This window comes from Haliotis rubra, unplaced genomic scaffold (genome assembly GCF_003918875.1).
Source record: "Haliotis rubra isolate DU_JTF1 unplaced genomic scaffold, ASM391887v1 Scf206, whole genome shotgun sequence".
Lineage (NCBI taxonomy): Eukaryota > Metazoa > Mollusca > Gastropoda > Lepetellida > Haliotidae > Haliotis > Haliotis rubra.
This window is the reverse complement of record NW_025766070.1, coordinates 1,361,315-1,382,436: the sequence shown is the minus strand read 5'-3', so window position 1 is coordinate 1,382,436 and position 21,122 is coordinate 1,361,315. Positions and strand designations below refer to the sequence as shown.

Genomic DNA, 21,122 nt, shown 5'->3' with positions numbered 1-21,122 from the left:
TGGCAATTCCGTTTGACTTCAGGTCAGCTGAAGAAATTGAACAGAGTCATTGTGGTCATACCATGAGACAGATGAACAGTTAATGAGTACCTCAGGAGGGGTGAGTGAGTGAGTGAGTGAGTGAGTGAGTGAGTGAGTGAGTGATGGAGTGAATGAGTGATGGAGTGAGTGAGTGAGTGAAAATATTTACATCACATCAGCATTATCCCATCCATATATAGCGACGAGAACAAGTGTGGCCTCAGTAGTAAGTGTTTCCTTGCTAGGCTGGGTAACTGATATTTGGTGTTGCAAATTATGTATATAGGTTTTTGTCTGTGTTCAAGCAGCAGTGAATGGGAATGGTAGATGAGATGACTGTAGGAGTGTACACTGTACAAGTTGGGTTGTGTACTCCCCAAGGAGTTCAATCTGTTTCATTTGTTTGTGGTTTAATTCAACACTCAGCAATATTCCAGCTATATGGTGGCGGTCTGTACATAATCAAATCTGGGGCAGACAATCTAGTGATCAACATCATGAGCATCGATCAACGCAGGTTGGAATACGATGACATGTGTCAACCATGTCAGTGAGCCTGACTACCAGATCCCGTTAGACCCCTCTTACGACAAGCATTGGTTGATTCAGAGCAATTCTTCATGGGTTAGTTTAATTTGTTATCCAATGCAAACTGATCCATTGTCCAAGATAATGTTAATGGTCTTAGTAGTAGATGCAGTAGTTTATGTGTTTTTACTCAACAATATTCAAGCTATATAACAGATATCTGTAAATTATTGATTCTGGGCCAGAAAATTTACTGACTGACATCAAGAGCATCGATCTACTATGATTGAATATGAAGAGTGAGTGAGTGGTTTAACACTGCTTTTAGCAGTATTCCAGCAATATCACGGCAGGGGACACCAGATATGGGCTTCACATGTTGTACCCATGTGGGAATCGAACCCAGGTCTTCAGTGTGACGAATGGACTCCACCCCCTACCTGAATATGCAGACATGTATCCATCAAGTTAACTGTGATATTGCTGTTGTATATCAATCCTCACTCACTCACTCCAAAATCATAATACTATGTTGTGAAATTATGACATTACCTAAGACCAATATTTTCAAAGATATATAAATCTACACATACAATGTGAGGCTGCTCTATCCTATTAAATATAACCTATGTAGATATTTTGGTTGAATTATACAATTCTTCATTTGTAGTGTACTGAATCAGTGTCCTCCAAACTTTACTTTCACCATAATGGCCACAGTTTAGTAAAGAACCAGCCTTGACAAAATTCACATCTATCATAAAATATTCAACATACATGACAAGTCTTGTAATTAATAACTGTCAATTTCACAATGACCATATTCCTGCAGTCAGGGTGAGGAGGTATTTCTTAATTTGATTTGAAATTGAGCTGTTTAAATAATCATGGGTTCGGAGTGCAGCTGGTGTACTCAGTCATTACATCACATGACTGCTGTTCCAGCCAATCAGAGGGCAGACCAAGTGATGCTCTCCTTGGAAGTCTCTTTAAATAGTCATTTCTGTCCAAGATAACTAGTATTTACTTCTCAGAACTGAAAATGGAATTTGCACTCACGAACAAGGCCTAACATATACTTTTCAACCTCTTTGACCTGAAATTAGTACTTTATTCCAGTATATTTAAGTTAATCTTATCAGCAATCATTTATTATTTTTATTAATAACTTGATAAGTAATTACAGATATTCAAAAGTCACGCGTGTACTTTGTAACAGACTTAAAGATTTCTAATATCTTTCTGATAAATTCAGCAAACACACTGTATGTACATGTGAAATACGTAGCTTGAAAAAAACATTTAATCACAATGATTTTGTTGTCCAAACAATCGTGAGGAGACTCTATCAAAATGTACATAATTTATATGTTGTACAACAATTTTGTCTTCAATAGAAAAACATGCATGTAATGGTGAAATTGCTTTCAGTTGCTGTGATTAGGATATTTCTTCTCGGCCGTTGTATTTAAATGTTTGAAAACGATTTGTATGGGTTAAAAGTATTGAATTTGTACTAGATACAAGACATTATTTTTGGATGCAGATGAATCATCGTGTGTTGAGAATGTATTGCTATTCCTTCTTTCTGTTTGCAAAATATGCTTTGGGATTTATCGCAGTTTTCCTATGAAAGTTTTTGTTTTGTATTCATGAGTCATCCAATGCCTTGAAAAGCGATGATGAAAATATTAGGCCGTTCAATGGCCTCTCATCACCTCCAAAACAAAAAAATCATTACAGTTGACAAATTCTGACCTTTGAGCTAATAATTTCTCATTGAAATCTTTTAGTCTTACTCTCTGAAAAAAAAATTACAGACACCATGTTGATAGCTGGGCAAGCCAATCTATAAGATGGCTGATGTGAAAGCATTTGCAAGGCAGCTTAACAGCCATTTTTTCAGAGTTATCCGTCATTAAGGCTATTATGCAGAATGAAGCAATAATTATAATTTGATGATAAAATAACAGCTTGGAATTATGTTTAGGAAACCTAATCTTGCATTATACAATTTGAACACAACAAAACTGTTGAATAGCTTTATTCAGAGGAAGGCGTTTGAAGTGCAGGAAATGATTATCAGTTTGGAAATTTCTCACAAATCTATTGAATTTATGCTGAATAGTTTTAGTGTTAATTTTCTTTCCCTGTAGTGTTTAGGAGCCTGTGAGTTGACTATGGCTTGCAATAAAAGCACGCTCGTAATTACAATTCTCTTGGAGTCACTGATTGGGGATTACGGAACGTTGGCCTGGCAGAAGCGTTATGACCGGTTATCTTGGCATGGACTGGACATAACAGCAAAAGCGCGCCCTCAAGTGGAAACAGTCCCTGGGAAATGGGCACATAAATTAGCAGCTGTAAACTGAAGTAGGAGGGAAATTGTCCTAACAGAGAAAGCCCCGATCCAGCAGTCAGCCATGACTGATAGCATGAAATGGCTTTCAGCCCATCAAACTGGTTACAGGCAATCTTGGTGAGGGGGTGCACGTCTCACAAATCAGTTGAAGGATGTAGTATCTCGCTTCCAAGTGGTCTTCAAGCCCAGCAGGATAAAATACGTACTGGTGGTGACTTTTTAGTGACCACTCTATAATTGCTTCTCAGTTTTTGCTAATAACCAAGTGCATTCATTATGTCGTAGGTGCAAAAACTGTTGCAGATTTTTCTCTGGACATCTTAAAAGACTGATAACTGTCAAGAGATGATTTGTAACAAATGCTTAATTGGTCTTTTCCATGTCTTAACTTGGACCTTCAGGGGGAAATGGCAACAAGCAAAACAGGTTGCACTTCTTGGAAGGATAGCTGCTTTTACCGGACACGTTAGGTTTATGGTGATGTGATCTTCCTAACTGATGCCTGGAACACAATTACCACACACCTATTGGACAAATAGCTATGTTTCATTAATATTTTACGCTAAGCAGACTTAAAAAGTCCCATTAACAGTAACTGAATGGATGATGAAAAGATATTTGACAAATTGTGAAAGAAAATATGGTGTTGTTGAACTAAATTAATGCATGAACTGACTTTTTATACCAATAAACACAGAATGGATGTTTGAAACTTTTCATTAATACTTCACATTTCAGTTCACAAATTACACTGATGGGAACATAAAAATATAATCAAAAACATATTTCCCATAAATGTGAAATAAGATCAGTAAATTATCAATTTGAGAATCTAGACCAACCAACAATCTTCGTAATGAGGTGCTGCATTTGAGTGAAATTCTTTGCACATGATTCTCCGGACTGCTTTCAAATGTGAAATGATATCCCTGGATTCAAAGTAAAAATATCCAGATCTTTTATTTCAAAATTCTTCAAGAGGACCCTTAGTTATGTTGCCAGGTCCTCAACCTAGGAACAACATCATAATGAGCATTTCAACAAAGACGACCGGATATGCACATCCATTAAGTTTTAGAAAAAAACTCTGTCAAAGACCACAAGCATAAAGCATGTGAGAAACATTTATACAAAGTTTAAAGATTACATAATGACCTTGGCAGCTGTGGGGTCTAAAGCTTCTAGTCCCAGTCCTATGATCCCCCTGTGTTCTCTGGGGGGCAAGGCCGAAAGGCGGAAGATGGGGAGAAGTTGATGATGGAGAGGGGATACTCAGGAGGTTCAGGAGGGGGAGAAATAGACATGAATGGGGGAGGGAAGAGAGGTAAGAGAAAGATTTGTGTCTGGAGGTGATGTAGAACTGGAGGAGGGAGAGATAGTCATAATGTTGGGGACAGGGGAGATAATCAGTCTGTAAATTCAAAAAATTTGAAGAGGGGAGACATAGTCTTGAATTGAAGGGGTAGGTTGGAAGAGATATTTAAGAATTAGGGGTAAAGGGGCAAGAGTCAAGTTCCTTGAAAACATAAGTTGTAGTGCAGTAGATGACTACTTATATTAACATATAGAACATTGTCTTTTTTGCTGCAAAATGCATTCATTTCATCAAATCTCTTGTCATAATCTATAGTGAATGAGTATATGTGGCTTTAAGTCACATCAGTAATTTTGCAGCTATTTGCAGCTATCATCATCCATACTTGTTTTCATTAAGTTAAAGGCAATTTTAAGGCAAAATCTCAGTCATTGTGATGGGCTAGTGGCTAGTCAACATAAGAAAGAATCTGAAAGTTAATTTGGGTCAGACCATAACCATGAGCAGCCCTAAACATGAGTTAGTCACCTTGGGTCATGGTCATCTGCAGCCATTGTACATGTCATCTTATTACTGTGAAAAGGGCCACTGTAAGATGATCAACAGCCCTTACCCAGCATGTGTATTACGTAATAGTCACACTGACATTAGCAATCCCGTGGGTGGTGAAATAGTGTGTGGGTGGCTGCTGAAAGGGGGGATGGTGGTGGGAAGCCAGCGACAGGGGGAGGGAATGTGGGACACCAACGGAGTCTATGGCATGCTATTCTACATGTCAAGCATGTAAGTTCAAAGGGATATTTTTATGTCTCTCCTTAAATTACATAATGTTACGTAATTATCATAGCTGGTTTCCATTTAAGGAGTGCTTGTCTATAAAGTCCAGTTTTATATTTGCGAGTGCTCTAGTGTAATTGCCCCATTAGTAGGATAATTATTCCCAATATGAGCAAATTGTAAATAATTCTGATAAGATATGCATCACCTTTCATTAGTAAATGACACAGTTTCTTTCATGTGGCGGCACAAACATGTCACCCATTTCCGCTCCTTTCATCCCCCCACAAAAATTGTTCATTCAGTCGCAGGAGGTGCCAAGGCTTATTGAAACTGCAAGTCTCTCATAACCATACAATTCTGGATATCTTCCTCTTTAGTTAACGATCAAAATAATGGATGGAAGAAGATCTTGTTGGCAGAGCTACACTGAAGACATTAGTTAGAATGTCTGCATAGTTCCCCCTAAATCACTCACTCACTCACATAACAATCTAGATAATTCGGTGGCACCATGATGATTTCAATTGTTATCTGCCAAAACCTGTGTCACAAAGCCAACAATCTCAATATTACTATCATTAACCTTTTCAAATCTAAACTAAAATAATTACACCAAGAAAATCTGGACATATTTTCTTCAAAATTTGTAAATTACAGAACAGAGTTTTCAAATAATTTCTAACTAATTAATGAATTCCTGAATCAGTGTTATCAGATAATTACAGATTTGAATTCCAGCGCCAATCTCAGAATTCCTCTCCCATAATTTAAGCTAAAATTAACGTTGTTCATTAAGATCACCTGGATCAACAAATAATCCTGTGTAGTATTGAAAAATTTGTTTATAATTTCATGCCACAACGGCTGGCAAACTTCCGCCATGTTGAAAACCACATCATGCACTTTGAAGAATTCTGCCTGGTAATGGTGAACTCGTTACATGCAAAGTATGCCAGTTTCCAGTGTAGTATACTTACTTTACGCTCATATGAGTTAATACTGCATGCTTACTTTTTGCCCATAAAACTTAATCCTACTTCTTTCAGAAAGTGTATCTTAACAACATTCCATTTTTCAGCATGGAGGTGAATCTGTGTATGGAGATATAAATAACACATGAACCTGACTTGAGTCTAGAATGATTTGGCAAGTCTAGATTAGGTTAGTTCTTGCAGAGACCATATAATATATCTATTATATGGTCTCTGGTTCTTGGAACTTTGTCTCAGCTCCATTTGTATTTTATCCTTTATTTCTAAGATATATATTTTTAAGTAAATAACTTCCATAACAAATTTCAGGATGTAAATGTTAATCTACATTCAGGCAAGAAATCTTGTAACTAGAGATTTGGGTAATCGGAGCCAAATAGGAAGATTTGCATCATGCACAACATGGAAGTTCTCAAATTTGGAATAATCTTTAAATGAAATAAGATGATGTTAAATGTAATTACATAATGTTAAATATAATAAGATAATGATTTAATGTTTCCATTGATAAAAACACGAAAGATCCATCAAACGATGAGCATTATTTCTAACAGAGCAGATTGTAATATGATAAATTTGTAAAATAATGTAAAATATAAAATGTAATTATAGAAATATGTTCAAGTTGATATTCTCAGTTCTAGGTTTGAACAATATTAAAACATTACATACATTTCAATGGAGCAACCACAGTAATAATTCACATTTGTTGTCAAAGGTCAAAAGCTACAGAGTTCCTTGCACAAAAACTGTAATTAATTAGCCTATTTATAAATATTCATTAGCAAAAAACAAGAAAGGTCAAAGGCTTAGTCTAGTTTACTTCCTCCACTAAACCTGGATTAATTAAGTAATTTCAAAATATGATAAACAAATCATGCTTTTCATAAATATTAATAGAAGAATGAAATATCACAGTACATGTAGTTAATTGTTTTTGATCCCTTGCGGTATATAAGACATGTGTTTGATGGCCCAAGGAAGTAATTAGATAATACCTAAAAATTGTGTTGATATTTAAAGATCAAATTTGATGTGTTAGCTAATTGTGCTGAATGGTTTCTCAAACATTATGGTTTTGAACCTGCTTCCTACTGGAACGCTTTCAGGATATGCCCAAATTCGAACAGTCTTCAAGACAGACATCATACAATCAAGGTATCCTTCCTGATGCCAGTATCCTTCCTGACACCCACACAATTCCAGCATCCAGGTATCCATGACGATACAGGTGCTCTTCCAGGTAAAGATTATTGATGCTAATCTTTTAATAGATATTTTCTGAGTTACCAATTGTGAGTTATATATTTTGAGGTCTCAATACGAAATGCACATGTTGAGGTACCCAATGGCTTTGTATATCTATAGGTCCTACTATGAATTGTGTATATTGAGGTACTGGTACCTAATTTGAATTGTACATTTTTAGGTCCTAATACGAAGTGTTATTTTGAGGTACCCAATGGAGTTGAATATTCTGAGGTTCTAATATGAATTGTGTATTTCTAGGTCCTGATCAGAATGTTCAGAACTACCTAATATAAGTATATATTTTGAGTTATAGAAAATAATTTACTCATTATGAGTTGTATATTTTGAGGTACCCAACTTGAGTATCCAATAAAATATTCTGATGTCTGTATCTTTCAAGATGGCCATTAAAGACCTGGTCCTATGGGAGTCCTGCTATCAAGCAGCTTCAGAGTACATGTTAACATGATGAGACTCCCAAAAAGACAAACAAGAGGAGAATCAGAGTGACGTACCTTCCCCATGCCTGGGTTCGTAAGTCTGCTGATTCCACGCAGCAGACATGGTGGCGTTGGTGGTGGAGATAGACGGATGACATCACAGAAACTGGTTGGGAAGGGTGGGGGTTCTGGATCCGGAGGCTGGTGCCGCTTCTTTTTCCGGCTTAGTTTCTGAGCAGCTCTGGAGGAGAAAACAAGACTGTGGTCAAACAGTGATTATTAATGTGTAATAGATTCATCAAGAGGACTCAGATCCATAACGACATAACCTTGCAAAGTCAGGATGTGTTTTCCAGAGATAATCTAAACATCACCGCACTTCAGCACAATTAACTTATGGATTTCTAGTCCATATTCTACACATGTGACATTTCATTTCCATTACAAGTATCTTTGAATATATGGTCTTCACAAAGGTTTTTGTAACTGTATCAAAATGTCACATACAGAGAACAGATGAAGATGAAATCAATATCATCCACAGGACATTTATACTTCAGCTTTGAAATGTCACTTCAATCACTGCTATAGTCATAGGATATCTATGTCACATACGCTGAAAATGCCTTTTAAATACTTCATATTGATGTCTCTTCATACGTGTCTTTTTACATAAACAGAACCAGAGATCTAGTATCAAGGATTTGCTTATTTGACCCATACCTAGATTCTGGGTAAGAGTATAGTGCCTCAGAAAACGATGCTTGTTTTAAGAATGGACCTAATTGGATCAGGTGGCAAAACTCAGTGGCTTGGATGGTTCCATTTCATTGATCCATTTTGCATGGATCAATGCTCTTCGAGTCAGTCACTGAACTGTCTGGTACAGACATGATTATTTACAGATTGTTGGCATTTAGTTGGAAGGCTGCTGAGTGTGACATTAAACACAAAGTGATCCACCTGGACTTGCACAAGTCTCTAAGGTAATAATTAATAGTTTAAATGATAATTTCTAAAAATCATAAAGAACAGACTGGCATCCTTGTCCACTTATCTAGACTTGCCTCTTTGAAGGATAGAATTACTATACATCAATGGGCTTAGCCTTCAGTGAGTGAGAGAGTGAGTGAGTTTAGTTTTACGTGGCACTCAGCAATATTCTAGCTATATGGCAGCAGTCTGTAAATAATCGAGTCTGGACCAGACAATCCAGTGATCAACAGCTTGAGCATCGATCTGCGCAATTGGGAACCGATGACATGTGTCAACCAAGCCAGCAAGCCTGACCACCTGATCCTGTTAGTCCCCTCTTACGACAAGCTTGGGTTACTGAAGACCATTCTAACCTGGACCTTCACAGGTAACTTAGCCTTCAGAACAGCCTTGGAGCAAGGCTATGATCCACCCAAGAACTTAAGTTTAGATACTACAGCTATATGTAGGAGTGGAACTATATATATCATCAGAAATCATTTCACATTTGACTTTCAACACAGATGATTATTGTTCATTGTGATGTTGTGCTCGATTTATATCAGCTTGTGTCATGGTCATATATTATGGGTGGGGGAGAGAGAAGATTGGTCATCATGGCAATCATACGATATCATCTCTCAAATCTTGCTGACCTCAACCATTTTAACATCTTTTCATGTCTCATAAAACTAAACAACTTTGCTGTGTCATCTGGACAATATCTACACTGTAACTCTACATCAACAATTCATTACTTATTACTGCTAACCCTGGCAATATCTACTTTGATACCCCACAACAAACACTGATTACTGGTTACTGCTAATCTGGACAATATTCCATGTGTTACTCCATAACAACAATTCATTACCGATTACTGTTAATCTGGACAATATCCACTTTGATACTCCATAAGAGCCATTCATTACTGATTATGGTAAAGAATGTAAATTAAAAATCTGCAAATACAATAATCTGCCAAACTGATTCAGCAAGTATTTACAGTTTATTTCTGGAGCTTGAGATCCTTGTTTAAGACACTACAACAATGAATTTATTTGCCGACTGTTCTTCAACAGAACCAATGCCTAGACTCAATCGCTCATCTGGCATGGACTGAGAGGATCCATGCTTTCCTGGGGGGATTCCAATCCCATCATCCCGATTTATAACATCAATCTCCGATCATACACCCTGATTATCCGATCTTCACGCACAGGTTCCAGCAAGCATACTCCTCAAATAAATGTTTGGGGAAAATCCAGATTTCTGAAGCTTCAGTTGGCCTTGTTCCAAATTTCTCTCAAACTCGACTGATTTACTTCTCTTGCTAACCTGAGCCAAGACCTTGTGCTAGAAATCATGGTTAACCAGCTCCCAGCATGCTGAATGACTGAAATGTGTGTTGAAGTTTCCTTTTTACATCCACTTCTTTCACAACCTATGGCTCTTTTCTCTTCACATCCCCAATGAGATGGGCACATTATCAAACAATGAAAACCATCCAACATCGAAACATACAAGAAGTATTAGATTTTCTTCTCATGTACATGTCTACATCAATATAAAAATGCCCCATTGTGATCGATATTGTTTTCATTTCAAGTTCATTTTTTTCAGCCTCATAAAGCCATTATTGAAGCCAGGGACATCATTGAACAAAGTAATAATCAAATAAACACAGCTGCTATAATGCTGAAACTTCGTGAATACTATCCAGATTCATTTCATGATATCTAACCACGGTCCATGTAAAAATTGTAAAAAGGTTATGCACCCTTAACAGACAAGGCAGCAAGGCTGCACATATTATTGCTGTCAAGCATACAAATTTGGTCTCCAGAGATGGTGCCATAGCTCCTGGAAATGCCACAGAGTCTACAAGATTAGTGTACATGTATTCTCTGTTTACATCCTAGAGCATCCCCTCTAATACCATAATCTAGTTCAATTTTTTGCCCCACTATCAGGTCCATCCCTGAAGTAAAGAAAATGATACCAAATTAGTTAAAGCTGCTCTTCTGTTTTTGCTTGCTTTCAACTTCAAAGGCTTCCCTGGTCAATACAACTTTGTTTTCTCAATGTTTGGATACAGGTGACACCAAGCGATGTACACGCTAAACATATGTAACAAGAGTGGTAGCCTTAATGTGAAAGATCAGACAGTCTATAAATTATTCCCCTCTGATTAAGGGGAGCCTTTAGTGTAAATTTCTCAACAAACGTAGACATGGACTTTTAGAATAAATATTTGATTGGAATGGTTGTGAATTCTTTGTTGTTTCAAAACCTTAAGAGATTTGCTATAATTGTATACAACCAAAATTAAAGCTATTCCTGATTTTAAAAAAAAGGTTTAACACTTTAAATCTGTTACTGTTTTTATTTTGCTCTGTATCCATTTACACTTCAAACGTAATACAAATTGTTTCTCCTTTGAATGTTATAGTAATACTGAACGGAAATGATAGAGATCTTGAGCTGAGGTGAAATGAGGTTAAATATATTGCACCTATATAGCAATGCGTGTGTCTGGTGTCAGTCTGTCACTGTGTGTGTGTGCTATGTGTGTTTCTGTGTCTCTCTCTCTGTGTGTCTGCTATGTGTCTCTCTCTCTCTCTCTCTCTCTCTCTCTCTCTCTCTCTCTCTCTCTCTCTCTCTCTCTCTCTGTCTCTCTCTCTCTCTCTCTCTCTCTCTCTCTCTCTCTCTCACCATAAGACCTCAGAGGTGACCAAATACCAATACGGGAATGAGCCTTTAAGTCAGCCAGGAGCAAGATTTCTGATGGAATTGTTCGCAGGCACTGCAAAAAAATCCTGATACTGAATGCCAATTTTGTATGGGAGATTTTTTCATGGAACAAAAGACTTGGCACCAAGAAAAGAATGTCTCACTTTTAAATCCCCCAAACACAGTAAGACACACTGCTGTTTTTACAATCAACAAAGCCACAAAAAGTGTATTCTGAGAATGTATTCACGCTACAATGTTATAGCTGAAAGGTGGTGGTTATAGTCTACCTTCAGATCGTATCACCACCTAGCAGCAAGATAAGACAACAGTCAGAGACGTCTTTGGCTACCAGATCACATCAGGGCAAATATTTCTGGAAAAAGGTTACTGGTTATCTGAGACAAACCTATTGAAAGTATCATCCTCAGGTACTAAGAAGTGCTTTTAAAACTTTTTAATTTTAAGTGTTTTTGCAAAATGGCAAAACCAATAATAGCCTAGTTGTGTGTCTCTGTCAATCTACTTTTAATCTTTCCTTAGATTTTAGTCTTTTAGTTGTAAAATACCATTTAAATTGTCCAGAGTCAGTTGGGTGAGCAATTGTATTCTACAATATTGTTGAGGTTAAGCACCATTGTGCTTGAAAATATTAATTTCAGAGTTGTGATTAAATGTTAACATTCTATCAGCTGATCAAATAATTCCTGCATAGCACAAGGGACCCTTCATGTGTTTACCCTGAAATCAACACTCATGTCAACTTGATTGACACTGCTGGATTTCAGCAAGTGATAATATTACACCCAAAAATTGTGTTTTATAGATTACGTTCCATATAAAATTTGTCATTTCAACACTCAGTATTTTCAAACATCAAGGCCACTGAACTAAATCTAAATCTATGTGACATTTAATCCAATCATGCCAATGCTGTAAGTGGCACCAAATATTTCCAACATCAGGAGTAACAAACTATTTTTAGAGCAACTTCAATGTAAAAATTCTTCCCATTTTCAACAGCCATGCAGTCTTGTGAAGAGGAGAGTATATGTGTTACTTGATGATTTTATGCCCACAAATGTGAGGCACATTTTACAGGTTTAGCAGAAAAGCAGAATTCTTCACCAAACACATGGTACTGTTTACCTGACAACTAATTACAAAGCTTCCATGGCGGTCGCCAGATGGATTGAGTTTCAAAAAACATACAACAAAAAATTACCATGCTAAAACTCTTCTGTGATGATGAAACATGACTACAAAAGAACTGTTATGATGGCCTTATCAAAGTGAGCTCAATTGTGATTCACGAGAATTAACCGACAAAGACAAGCTTTGTTATGAATGTGAAAAATGTAGATAATACCTATATTGGCATATAATGTGTACTCTTCACATTCACAAATGGGTGTAGGTTGAAGGATGAAATCTCTTCACTTATGCAAAACCTAAATCTGATATACACGTTCAAACGGTGTTAGGGATTTGGGGGTCTCAAGGAGCTTGCCGGGATTATTGAGAGTATAAAAGAAAAGTTTATTTTGGCAGACAACTTGCCATTATCTTTTTGTACTAACAAACAGTCCCTCTTGTTTAGCATCTATATTTCTGCATGGACAGATTGGTCCATAGACTAATCAATCAGGACTTCAGTATTTTTGCTGATGTTGCGCTATCGCTCTGATTACACCACTTCCTTGTCAAAATAATTCCAGTAGTATTCTGATGGTTTCTTTTGGAGCAGATATAACTCTTGATAAATCTCCAAATTCTTAGTTCCCCCATTCTTTAAGTAATTACTGAGTTGGCACCTTCAAAAGAGGCTAAATCTATGTCCTTCTGTGAAGTAAAACGATCTTGACATTCTCTTGCCATAGGATATCAGTGAAAACTATATTAACATGAAAAACCTAATATGAAGATTTTACATCAGAAACCAGCAGTCTAAAACAGGACTGACATTACCATATGATATGAAAACCGAAATAGCTATGGTTTAAGTGATAGAATCGAAACCAAGCTTCCCTAACAACTTAAAAAACCCAGTAAAAATACATAAAATAAGTCAAAATGACATTATCAAAAATATACTCATGCCAATAATGGTTGTCACCCCCTTCAATTTTTTTAATTGGAGAGGGGGTGTGGGGTGTGGGTGTGAGGTGTGTATGGGGTTGGTTTGGGGAGGTGGGTGACAACCATTATTGGCATAAGTATATCATAAAAATCATTCAAGGTTAATAAAATAAAGAAAAAATTACACACTTTGTATAAAAGACTACTGATTAAATTTTCTATTTGAAATGAGTACGTGGGGAATACTTTTATACTTTATAAACAAGTCAATAAAATGTCTAGGGAATCATAAAAATTAGTTTGTAGGGCAATCCCATCTTCAGCATTTTAGGTTCAAATGATTTAGGTTCTCATCAATGTCCAGTGGTAGAGAATGTGTTTTCTCATCTGTCAAGACTAAGAGGTGTGAAACAAGAACTGTTTGGGCTGCAATTATTGGTCCTGTGGGTGTACTATATAAATCATGGGGTGACATATAAGTTCTCCGGTGCCGGCCCAGGCTTAACAGGCTGAGCAGCAGACTGTGAGATTGTATATGTGCCATCATCACTTCCTTGCGAGAGCTTGGCACTGATCACCTGAAAACCATTCCTTACCATTTCTGTATTGATTCTATGGGTGTAGAAATCAACACAGGCATATTGACAGCTCATCTGAATCAAAACTTGGAGGAAAGACAAAGTGATTAAGTGAACTGCAAACAGCGATAATTCACAAATCAATTGCTTTGATCGACGTTCAACCCTAAAAGATGAATGAAAGAAAAAATAGTCAGCAAGAAGGATTTTATTGCTCCAGTGCTCCCAGACCAAGCACCATAGGCATGTTTGAAGTCAGTATACATGGAGGGACATATACCAGTGAGCATAACATGATGACCGTAAATACTTTTCCAGGTTGCATGTTCAACATATGGTTACAGTGGCAACACCAGGAATAAAGCCAAGCCTAGAAACTCGTCTAAATTCATGGAAAGTTTATGAAGGAGATTGGAAATGTGAAAAATGTTATGTCATAGTGTGTGCTGCCATTTGCATTCCATCTTGTCAAGAAAGCCAGAAGACTGTCTGGGCCACAAGATGTTAGCTATTAAGTCAGACATGTACCTATAGTAAAAGGAGGCCAATCCCTGTCAATCTCCACAAACAAGCCTTCATATCTGGAGGACGCCCACAGACCTTGTGGTCAGTCTGAGTCTAAAACTTGTGATTGCGTTCTTGTCTGTGATATGACGCTTTGAATGATGAGTCAAAACTCGTGGGGTTATTTTTTTGCTTGGTCTTGGTTGTTTTTCTTCTGTTTTTTTAATATTTATTCTCATTTTTAAGAAAAAGTAAATCGCATTGACCAAGCAATAACACAACAAAATAAAGTTTATGAAACTTTTATGTAGGAAGTTTAACAATTTTATTTAAGTAAAAGAAATAAGCAGATCCACTACTACATACTCTTACACCACACACAGTTAGGTATTAACATTTATTGCTAAATAGATGGTTAGGTGAGGTGAGATGAAATTGGCTTTAACGTTGTGCTTGAGAATATTTCGCTCATAAGACAACGTGCATGCATGTGTATGTATGTGTGGCTGCTTGTACTAGCCCAGACTGAAGCTGGTTTTATAGTGCTAGCCCACTGAGATACCATGCTGCAGTGAAGCATGAATACCCCACTCAGACACATTATACTGACTCCGAGCCGACCAGTCCTTGTTGTACCCATTAATGCTGAGCGCCAGGCAGGGACCAACAAGTACCATATTTTAATGTCTTTTGGTATGACGCGGTCGGGGATCGAACCCGCGACCTTCCGCTCTCCGGGCGGATGCTCTAACCACTACACCACGGAGGCGGTCAGATGGTTAGACTGATGGTTAATAACATGACTGCTTGGTCAAATGACTTCGCTTAGTTTATTCATATCATAGAAACTATTATTATCATTAAGGGGGTTGGATGATACCAATAGGTTGAGTGAGCGAACACAATTGTTGTCATGGTAACCAATATCGCTAGTACACAGAGAAGCCTGTGAGTCTGAGTCTATAGGACAGTCAATGTATATGAGGTTTGATAATACACAGTCTGCCAGGTGCTAGCTTCCTTAGTGGCCACCATCCTGAAACACCCAGGTTCCGCCAAAGGGATCTCAGCGTTAAGGTGGTTGTAACTCTCACAGGCTAGTCACAGTGCTAAGATGGCATTGTGAAGTGAGGCCAAATAACAGAAAGGACAAGGACAGAAATATAGGACACAAAGGACATGACACAATCCAAATGTTATACTCCAAACTCCAACTTTATAACATGGGGTCCAACTTAGAACTCTCTGAACAAACCATATACAGATTAATCTGAAGACCCATGTCTGTAGAAAACAGCCAAGGGTAACAAACATGAAGTTGAACACTCTAGGATAGAGTCTATAGAGAAGAATAAGCAAGAAAAGTGGGTCAATGTTCAGACGTGAATTGAATTCTGCTATTCCTTCATCATGTCCAGAGGTTAGAACCAGGACAATTGAATGTAATTGGTGTCAAGGGGACATGAATACGCTACTGTTTAACATTCATCCTTCCACTCATTTGATTTGTCTACATATTCTGCAATTATTCTACCGTAGTCGGATGTCTTGCAGTACTGGCCTCAGTCATGCTACATCTGAATGCTAAACAGTGATCAGTTCCGGCTATATTGTTACTGAAGTCAATACAATACCATTAAAGGAACCTTTCCAAGATGAGGAACAGAACAGTACTGTTAAAGGTACCTTGTCAACATGAGTACCACCTTGGTAGTGTACTGATACCTCAATATGAGGAATAGATGATTATGTGTGTTAGACATGCTTTGTCAACATTAGGAATAGGAATACAACAATAATCAAGATACCTTATCAGCATGTGAAATACAACACTAGTATTAAGATATGCTTACTACATGAGGAATACAACAGTACTGTTAAGATACCCTGGCAACAAGAGGAATACAATAGTATTGTAAAGAAACCCTGGCAACAAAAGAGAAATACAACAGTACTGTTAAGATACCCTGGCAACAAGAGGAATACAATAGTACTGTGAAGATAGTCTGGCAGCAAGAGGAATACGATAGTACTGTGAAGATAGTCTGGCAACAAGAGGAATACAATAGTATTGTTAAGATACCCTGGCAACAAGAGGAATGCAACATTACAGGGAAGATACCCTGGCAACAAGAGGAATACAATAGTACTGTGAAGATAGCCTGGCAACAAGAGGAATACAATAGTACTGTGAAGATAGCCTGGCAACAAGAGGAATACAATAGTACTGTGAAGATACCCTGGCAACAAGAGGAATACAAAAGTACTGTGAAGATAGCCTGGCAACAAGAGGAATACAATAGTACTGTGAAGATGGCAACAAGAGGAATTCAACAAAAGACTAATACAAGAGTACTGACAGTATTGTTAAGATACCCTGGCAACAAGAGGAATGGCAACAAGAGGAATACAATAGTACTGTAAAGATACCCTGGCAACAAGAGGAATACAAAAGTACTGTGAAGATAGATACCCCTGACAACAAGAGGCAACAAAGAGGATACTCTGGCATGCCTGCAAAGAACCTGGAGGAATACAAAAGTACTGTAAAGATAGACTGGCAACAAGAGGAATACAAAAGTACTGTTGAATATAAGATACTGGCAACAAAGGCAACAAGAGGAATACAAAAGTACTGTTAAGATACCCTGGCAACAAGAGGAATACAAAAGTACTGTAAAGATAGATACCCTGGCAACAAGAGGAATACAATAGTACTGTAAAGATACCCTGGCAACAAGAGGAATACAAAAGTACTGTAAAGATAGCACTGGCAACAAGAGGAATACAAAAGTACTGTAAAGATAGCCTGGCAACAAGAGGAATACAATAGTATTGTTAAGATACTAAGGCAACAAGAGGAATACAACAGGGACTGTAAAGATAGACTGGCAACAAGAGGAATACAAAAGTACTGTAAAGATAGCCTGGCAACAAGAGGAATACAATAGTATTGTTAAGATACTCAAAAGTATTGTTAAGATACTAAGGCAACAAGAGGAATGCAACAGTACAGGGAAGATACCCTGGCAAAAAGAGCTATACAACACAACCTGGACTTTTCTAAGGTTAATTGCAAATAAGATCAGGTTTTTCAACATTTTGTCAATTTAATTTTCTACAAAAGCACTTTTTTCAAAAACTTAGCATAACAGAATTTGAGAAAAAGAGTGTCTTAAAATTGAATCTAAACAAGACTGTTGATTATGAAACAAACAACATTTCAAATTCACACTTTTCATTTCATGAACAACACACAAAGTAATCTAAAAGATATATTGCCACGAGGTTGACACAAGCAATCTGTAATCTTGAAGAAACATTGTCAAAATGTTGAAGAAACAAATCAGTTTGTCAAAGATAAGATGCATTTCTTACATGATGAAATCTGATTAAACTGGGACTGTGCTGCAACAGGCCGAATTTTTTAGTTTTTTCCCAACCTTTTCCCTAAAAAAAATATAGTTCGTTCCCCCTAAAATGCTGGGTTTTGAGCTTCTGTTTTCAAAACAAATAATCATCATTTGATATGCAGGATGTGTCAGGAGTTTAAAAACCATTTTTTTGGTTCCACCTTTCAGAGAAAAATATTCCATGTCTAACAATGATCCATATCGCCCAAGCCCATCTCCCACCTCCATGTATTAAATGGTTGCTCCTGAATCCATCTAGAATGACCTTTACAGTGACCTTGCTTTATATTTCTCTTTCTCATTCCATATAAGCAGCTATGGTATCATATCAAACTGCCATAATTCCTAACCATGTACTTCCCTACACATTGAATACAATGTGAAAAACACTTGCTGAGAGGTCATGAACATAGTTTTATTTTCTTAACATAATTTTCCAATTTGACGGCATGATCCCCAAGAGGGTTGTTGCTATCAAATATTTCTATGAGCTTGCCATTCAATGTGAAATCCTCTCAGCTCCCAACATGTACTTCAAATTTATCAGTAAACAAAATCATAACATCAGCTATAACGGTCTTTACAATGAAATCCAAGAACTAGTCCCAAAACGCTGATTGAGAATAAACAAGTACATCCATAAACATAGCAACATCGGCATCAATGCCAGGAATGTTTCTCCTGGTCACCAGAATGTTCCTGCTAATCTATACATCCCAACAGAGGGTTGTCATAATGCATTGTCATAAGGTGTCAGAATCACCCACAGACACGACACATGAGCAGGGTCCCCTGGGTCACCTACATCAGGAGATCAACCACCTGCAGTTTGACAAAATAACTTTGACAGGGGTCAGAAATGTCAAGATGAATTTTTCAGCTGGAACTGCTATTAGTATTCTGTTTCTCTGGAACTTGGTAAATAGTGGTAAATATGTGGCTAGGTTTCTGGTACCGATACAGGGATCAGGCAGCAGTGGCACATGACTTTATTGATTTCCTGAAAGTAACTTGCGAGTATTGTGATAATATGTAATTCATGTACAAAACACAAAATGGTATTCGGTATTATTTACAATTCTTTCTTTAAAACTAGCAAGCAGAGACAGTACATATTGATGATGAGAAAATTGTTCCAACATGATGTATAGTATGTTTGTCATGCCCTTCAGTCTACCTGGGTGGTGGTTGAGTGAGTGAGTGGTAGTGAGTGAGTGAAGTGAGTGGGTGGTGAGTGAGGTGAGTGAGTGAGTGAGTGCACGTAGTGAGTGGTAGCTTGAGAAGTGAGTATGGGTGGTGGTTTGAGTGAGTGAGTGTGGGTGGTGGTTTGAGTGAGTGAGTGGTAGCTTGAGTTAGTGAGTGTGGGTGGTGGTTTGAGTGAGTGAGTGGTAGCTTGAGTAAGTGAGTATGGGTGGTGGGGTTGAGGAGTGAGAGGAGGTGTGGGTGGTATGCAGTGAGGTGCTTGAGTGGGTAGTGGTGGGTGGTGGTTTGAGTGAGTGAGTGAGTGGTAGCTTGAGAAGTGAGTGTGGGTGGTGGTTTGAGTGAGTGAGTGGTAGCTTGAGTAAGTGAGTGTGGGTGGTGGTTTGAGTGAGTGAGTGAGTGGTAGCTTGAGTAAGTGAGTGTGGGTGGTGGTTGAGTGAGTGAGTGAGTGAGTGGTAGCTTGAGTAAGTGAGTGTGGGTGGTGGTTTGAGTGATTGGAGCAGCTTGAGTGTGAGTGGTAGCTTGAGTAAGTGAGTGTGGGTGGTGGTTTGAGTGAGTGAGTGAGTGGTAGCTTGAGTAAGTGAGTGTGGGTGGTGGTTTGAGTGAGTGAGTGGTAGCTTGAGTAAGTGAGTGTGGGTGGTGGTTTGAGTGAGTGAGTGAGTGGTAGCTTGAGTAAGTGAGTGTGGGTGGTGGTTTGAGTGAGTGGGTGGTGAGTGAGTGAGTGGTAGCTTGAGTAAGTGAGTGTGGGTGGTGGGTGGTGAGTGAGTGAGTGGTGGTAGCTTGAGTAAGTGAGTGTGGGTGGTGGTTTGAGTGAGAGTGAGTGAGTGGTAGCTTGAGTAAGTGAGTGTGGGTGTGGTGGTTTTGAGTGAGTGAGTGGTAGCTTGAGTAAGTGAGTGTGGGTGGTGGTTTGGAGTGAGTGAGGAAGTGAGTGAAGCAAGTGAGTAAGTGAGTGTGAGTGGTGTGAGTGAGTGAGTGAGTGGTAGCTTGAGTAAGTGAGTGTGGGTGGTGGTTTGAGTGAGAGAGTGAGTGAGTGGTAGCTTGAGTAAGTGAGTGTGGGTAGTGGTTTGAGTGAGTGAGTGAGTGGTAGCTTGAGTAAGTGAGTGTGGTTGGTGGTTTGAGTGAGTGAGTGGTAGCTTGAGTAAGTGAGTGTGGGTGGTGGTCTGAGTGAGTGAGTGAGTGGTAGCTTGAGTAAGTGAGTGTGGATAGTGGTTTCACTGAGTAAGTGGTAGCTTGAGTAAGTGAGTGTGGGTGGTGGTTTGAGTGAGAGAGTGAGTGAGTGGTAGCTTGAGTAAGTGAGTGTGGGTGGTGGTTTGAGTGAGTGTGTGTGTTTTATGTCTCTTTCAGTGAGTGAGTGAGTGGTACTTTGAGTAAGTGAATGTGTGTGTGGTGGTTTGAGTGAGTGAGTTTTATGTCATTTTTAACAATATTCCAGTGAGTGAGTGAGTGAGTGAATGAGTGGTAGTTTGAATAAGTGAGTTTTATGTCACTTCCAACAATATTCCAGCCCCATCAAGGCAGGGGACACCAGAAATGGACTTCACACATTAATCCAGGATTTGCGAATGGGCCAACTGTACCACTTTGCTACATCACCTTCCCTGGTAGCTATCAAAGTTCAATGCAGTAAAGAGCTACCATCACTGAATAAACACTCTCAGATGACAGGGCAGTAATTGCAATGATACAAATGGACCTCATCTTATATGCTGCTCAGAGCCATTTTTATCGAGAATGTTCTCAGACCTGTGACAAATCTGATGACTTGCAACAGACGACAAACTACTCTCAATTCATGAAGGTTTAGATTGCATTACAACATATTTTTTCTTCTAATTGACTACATCAGTAACATGAGTGTATCAAACTCATTTCGAAGCAAATTTAGGCCCCCCTAAAAGCACAACACCGAAAAATCAACAAGTTTCAAAATATATTCCCACTTCAGTTCTAG

At 38.2% G+C, this 21,122-nt stretch overlaps 1 protein-coding gene across 1 annotated transcript in view; it reads right to left on the bottom strand.

Annotated features, from left to right (window-relative positions):
* The window catches only part of LOC124276132 (kinesin-like protein KIF26B), a 205,052-nt gene that overhangs the window by 70,915 nt on the left and 113,015 nt on the right, over positions 1–21,122 (bottom strand). The window contains 1 exon segment of the mRNA XM_046711803.1: positions 7,765–7,930. Coding sequence (XP_046567759.1) covers positions 7,765–7,930 — 166 coding nt within the window.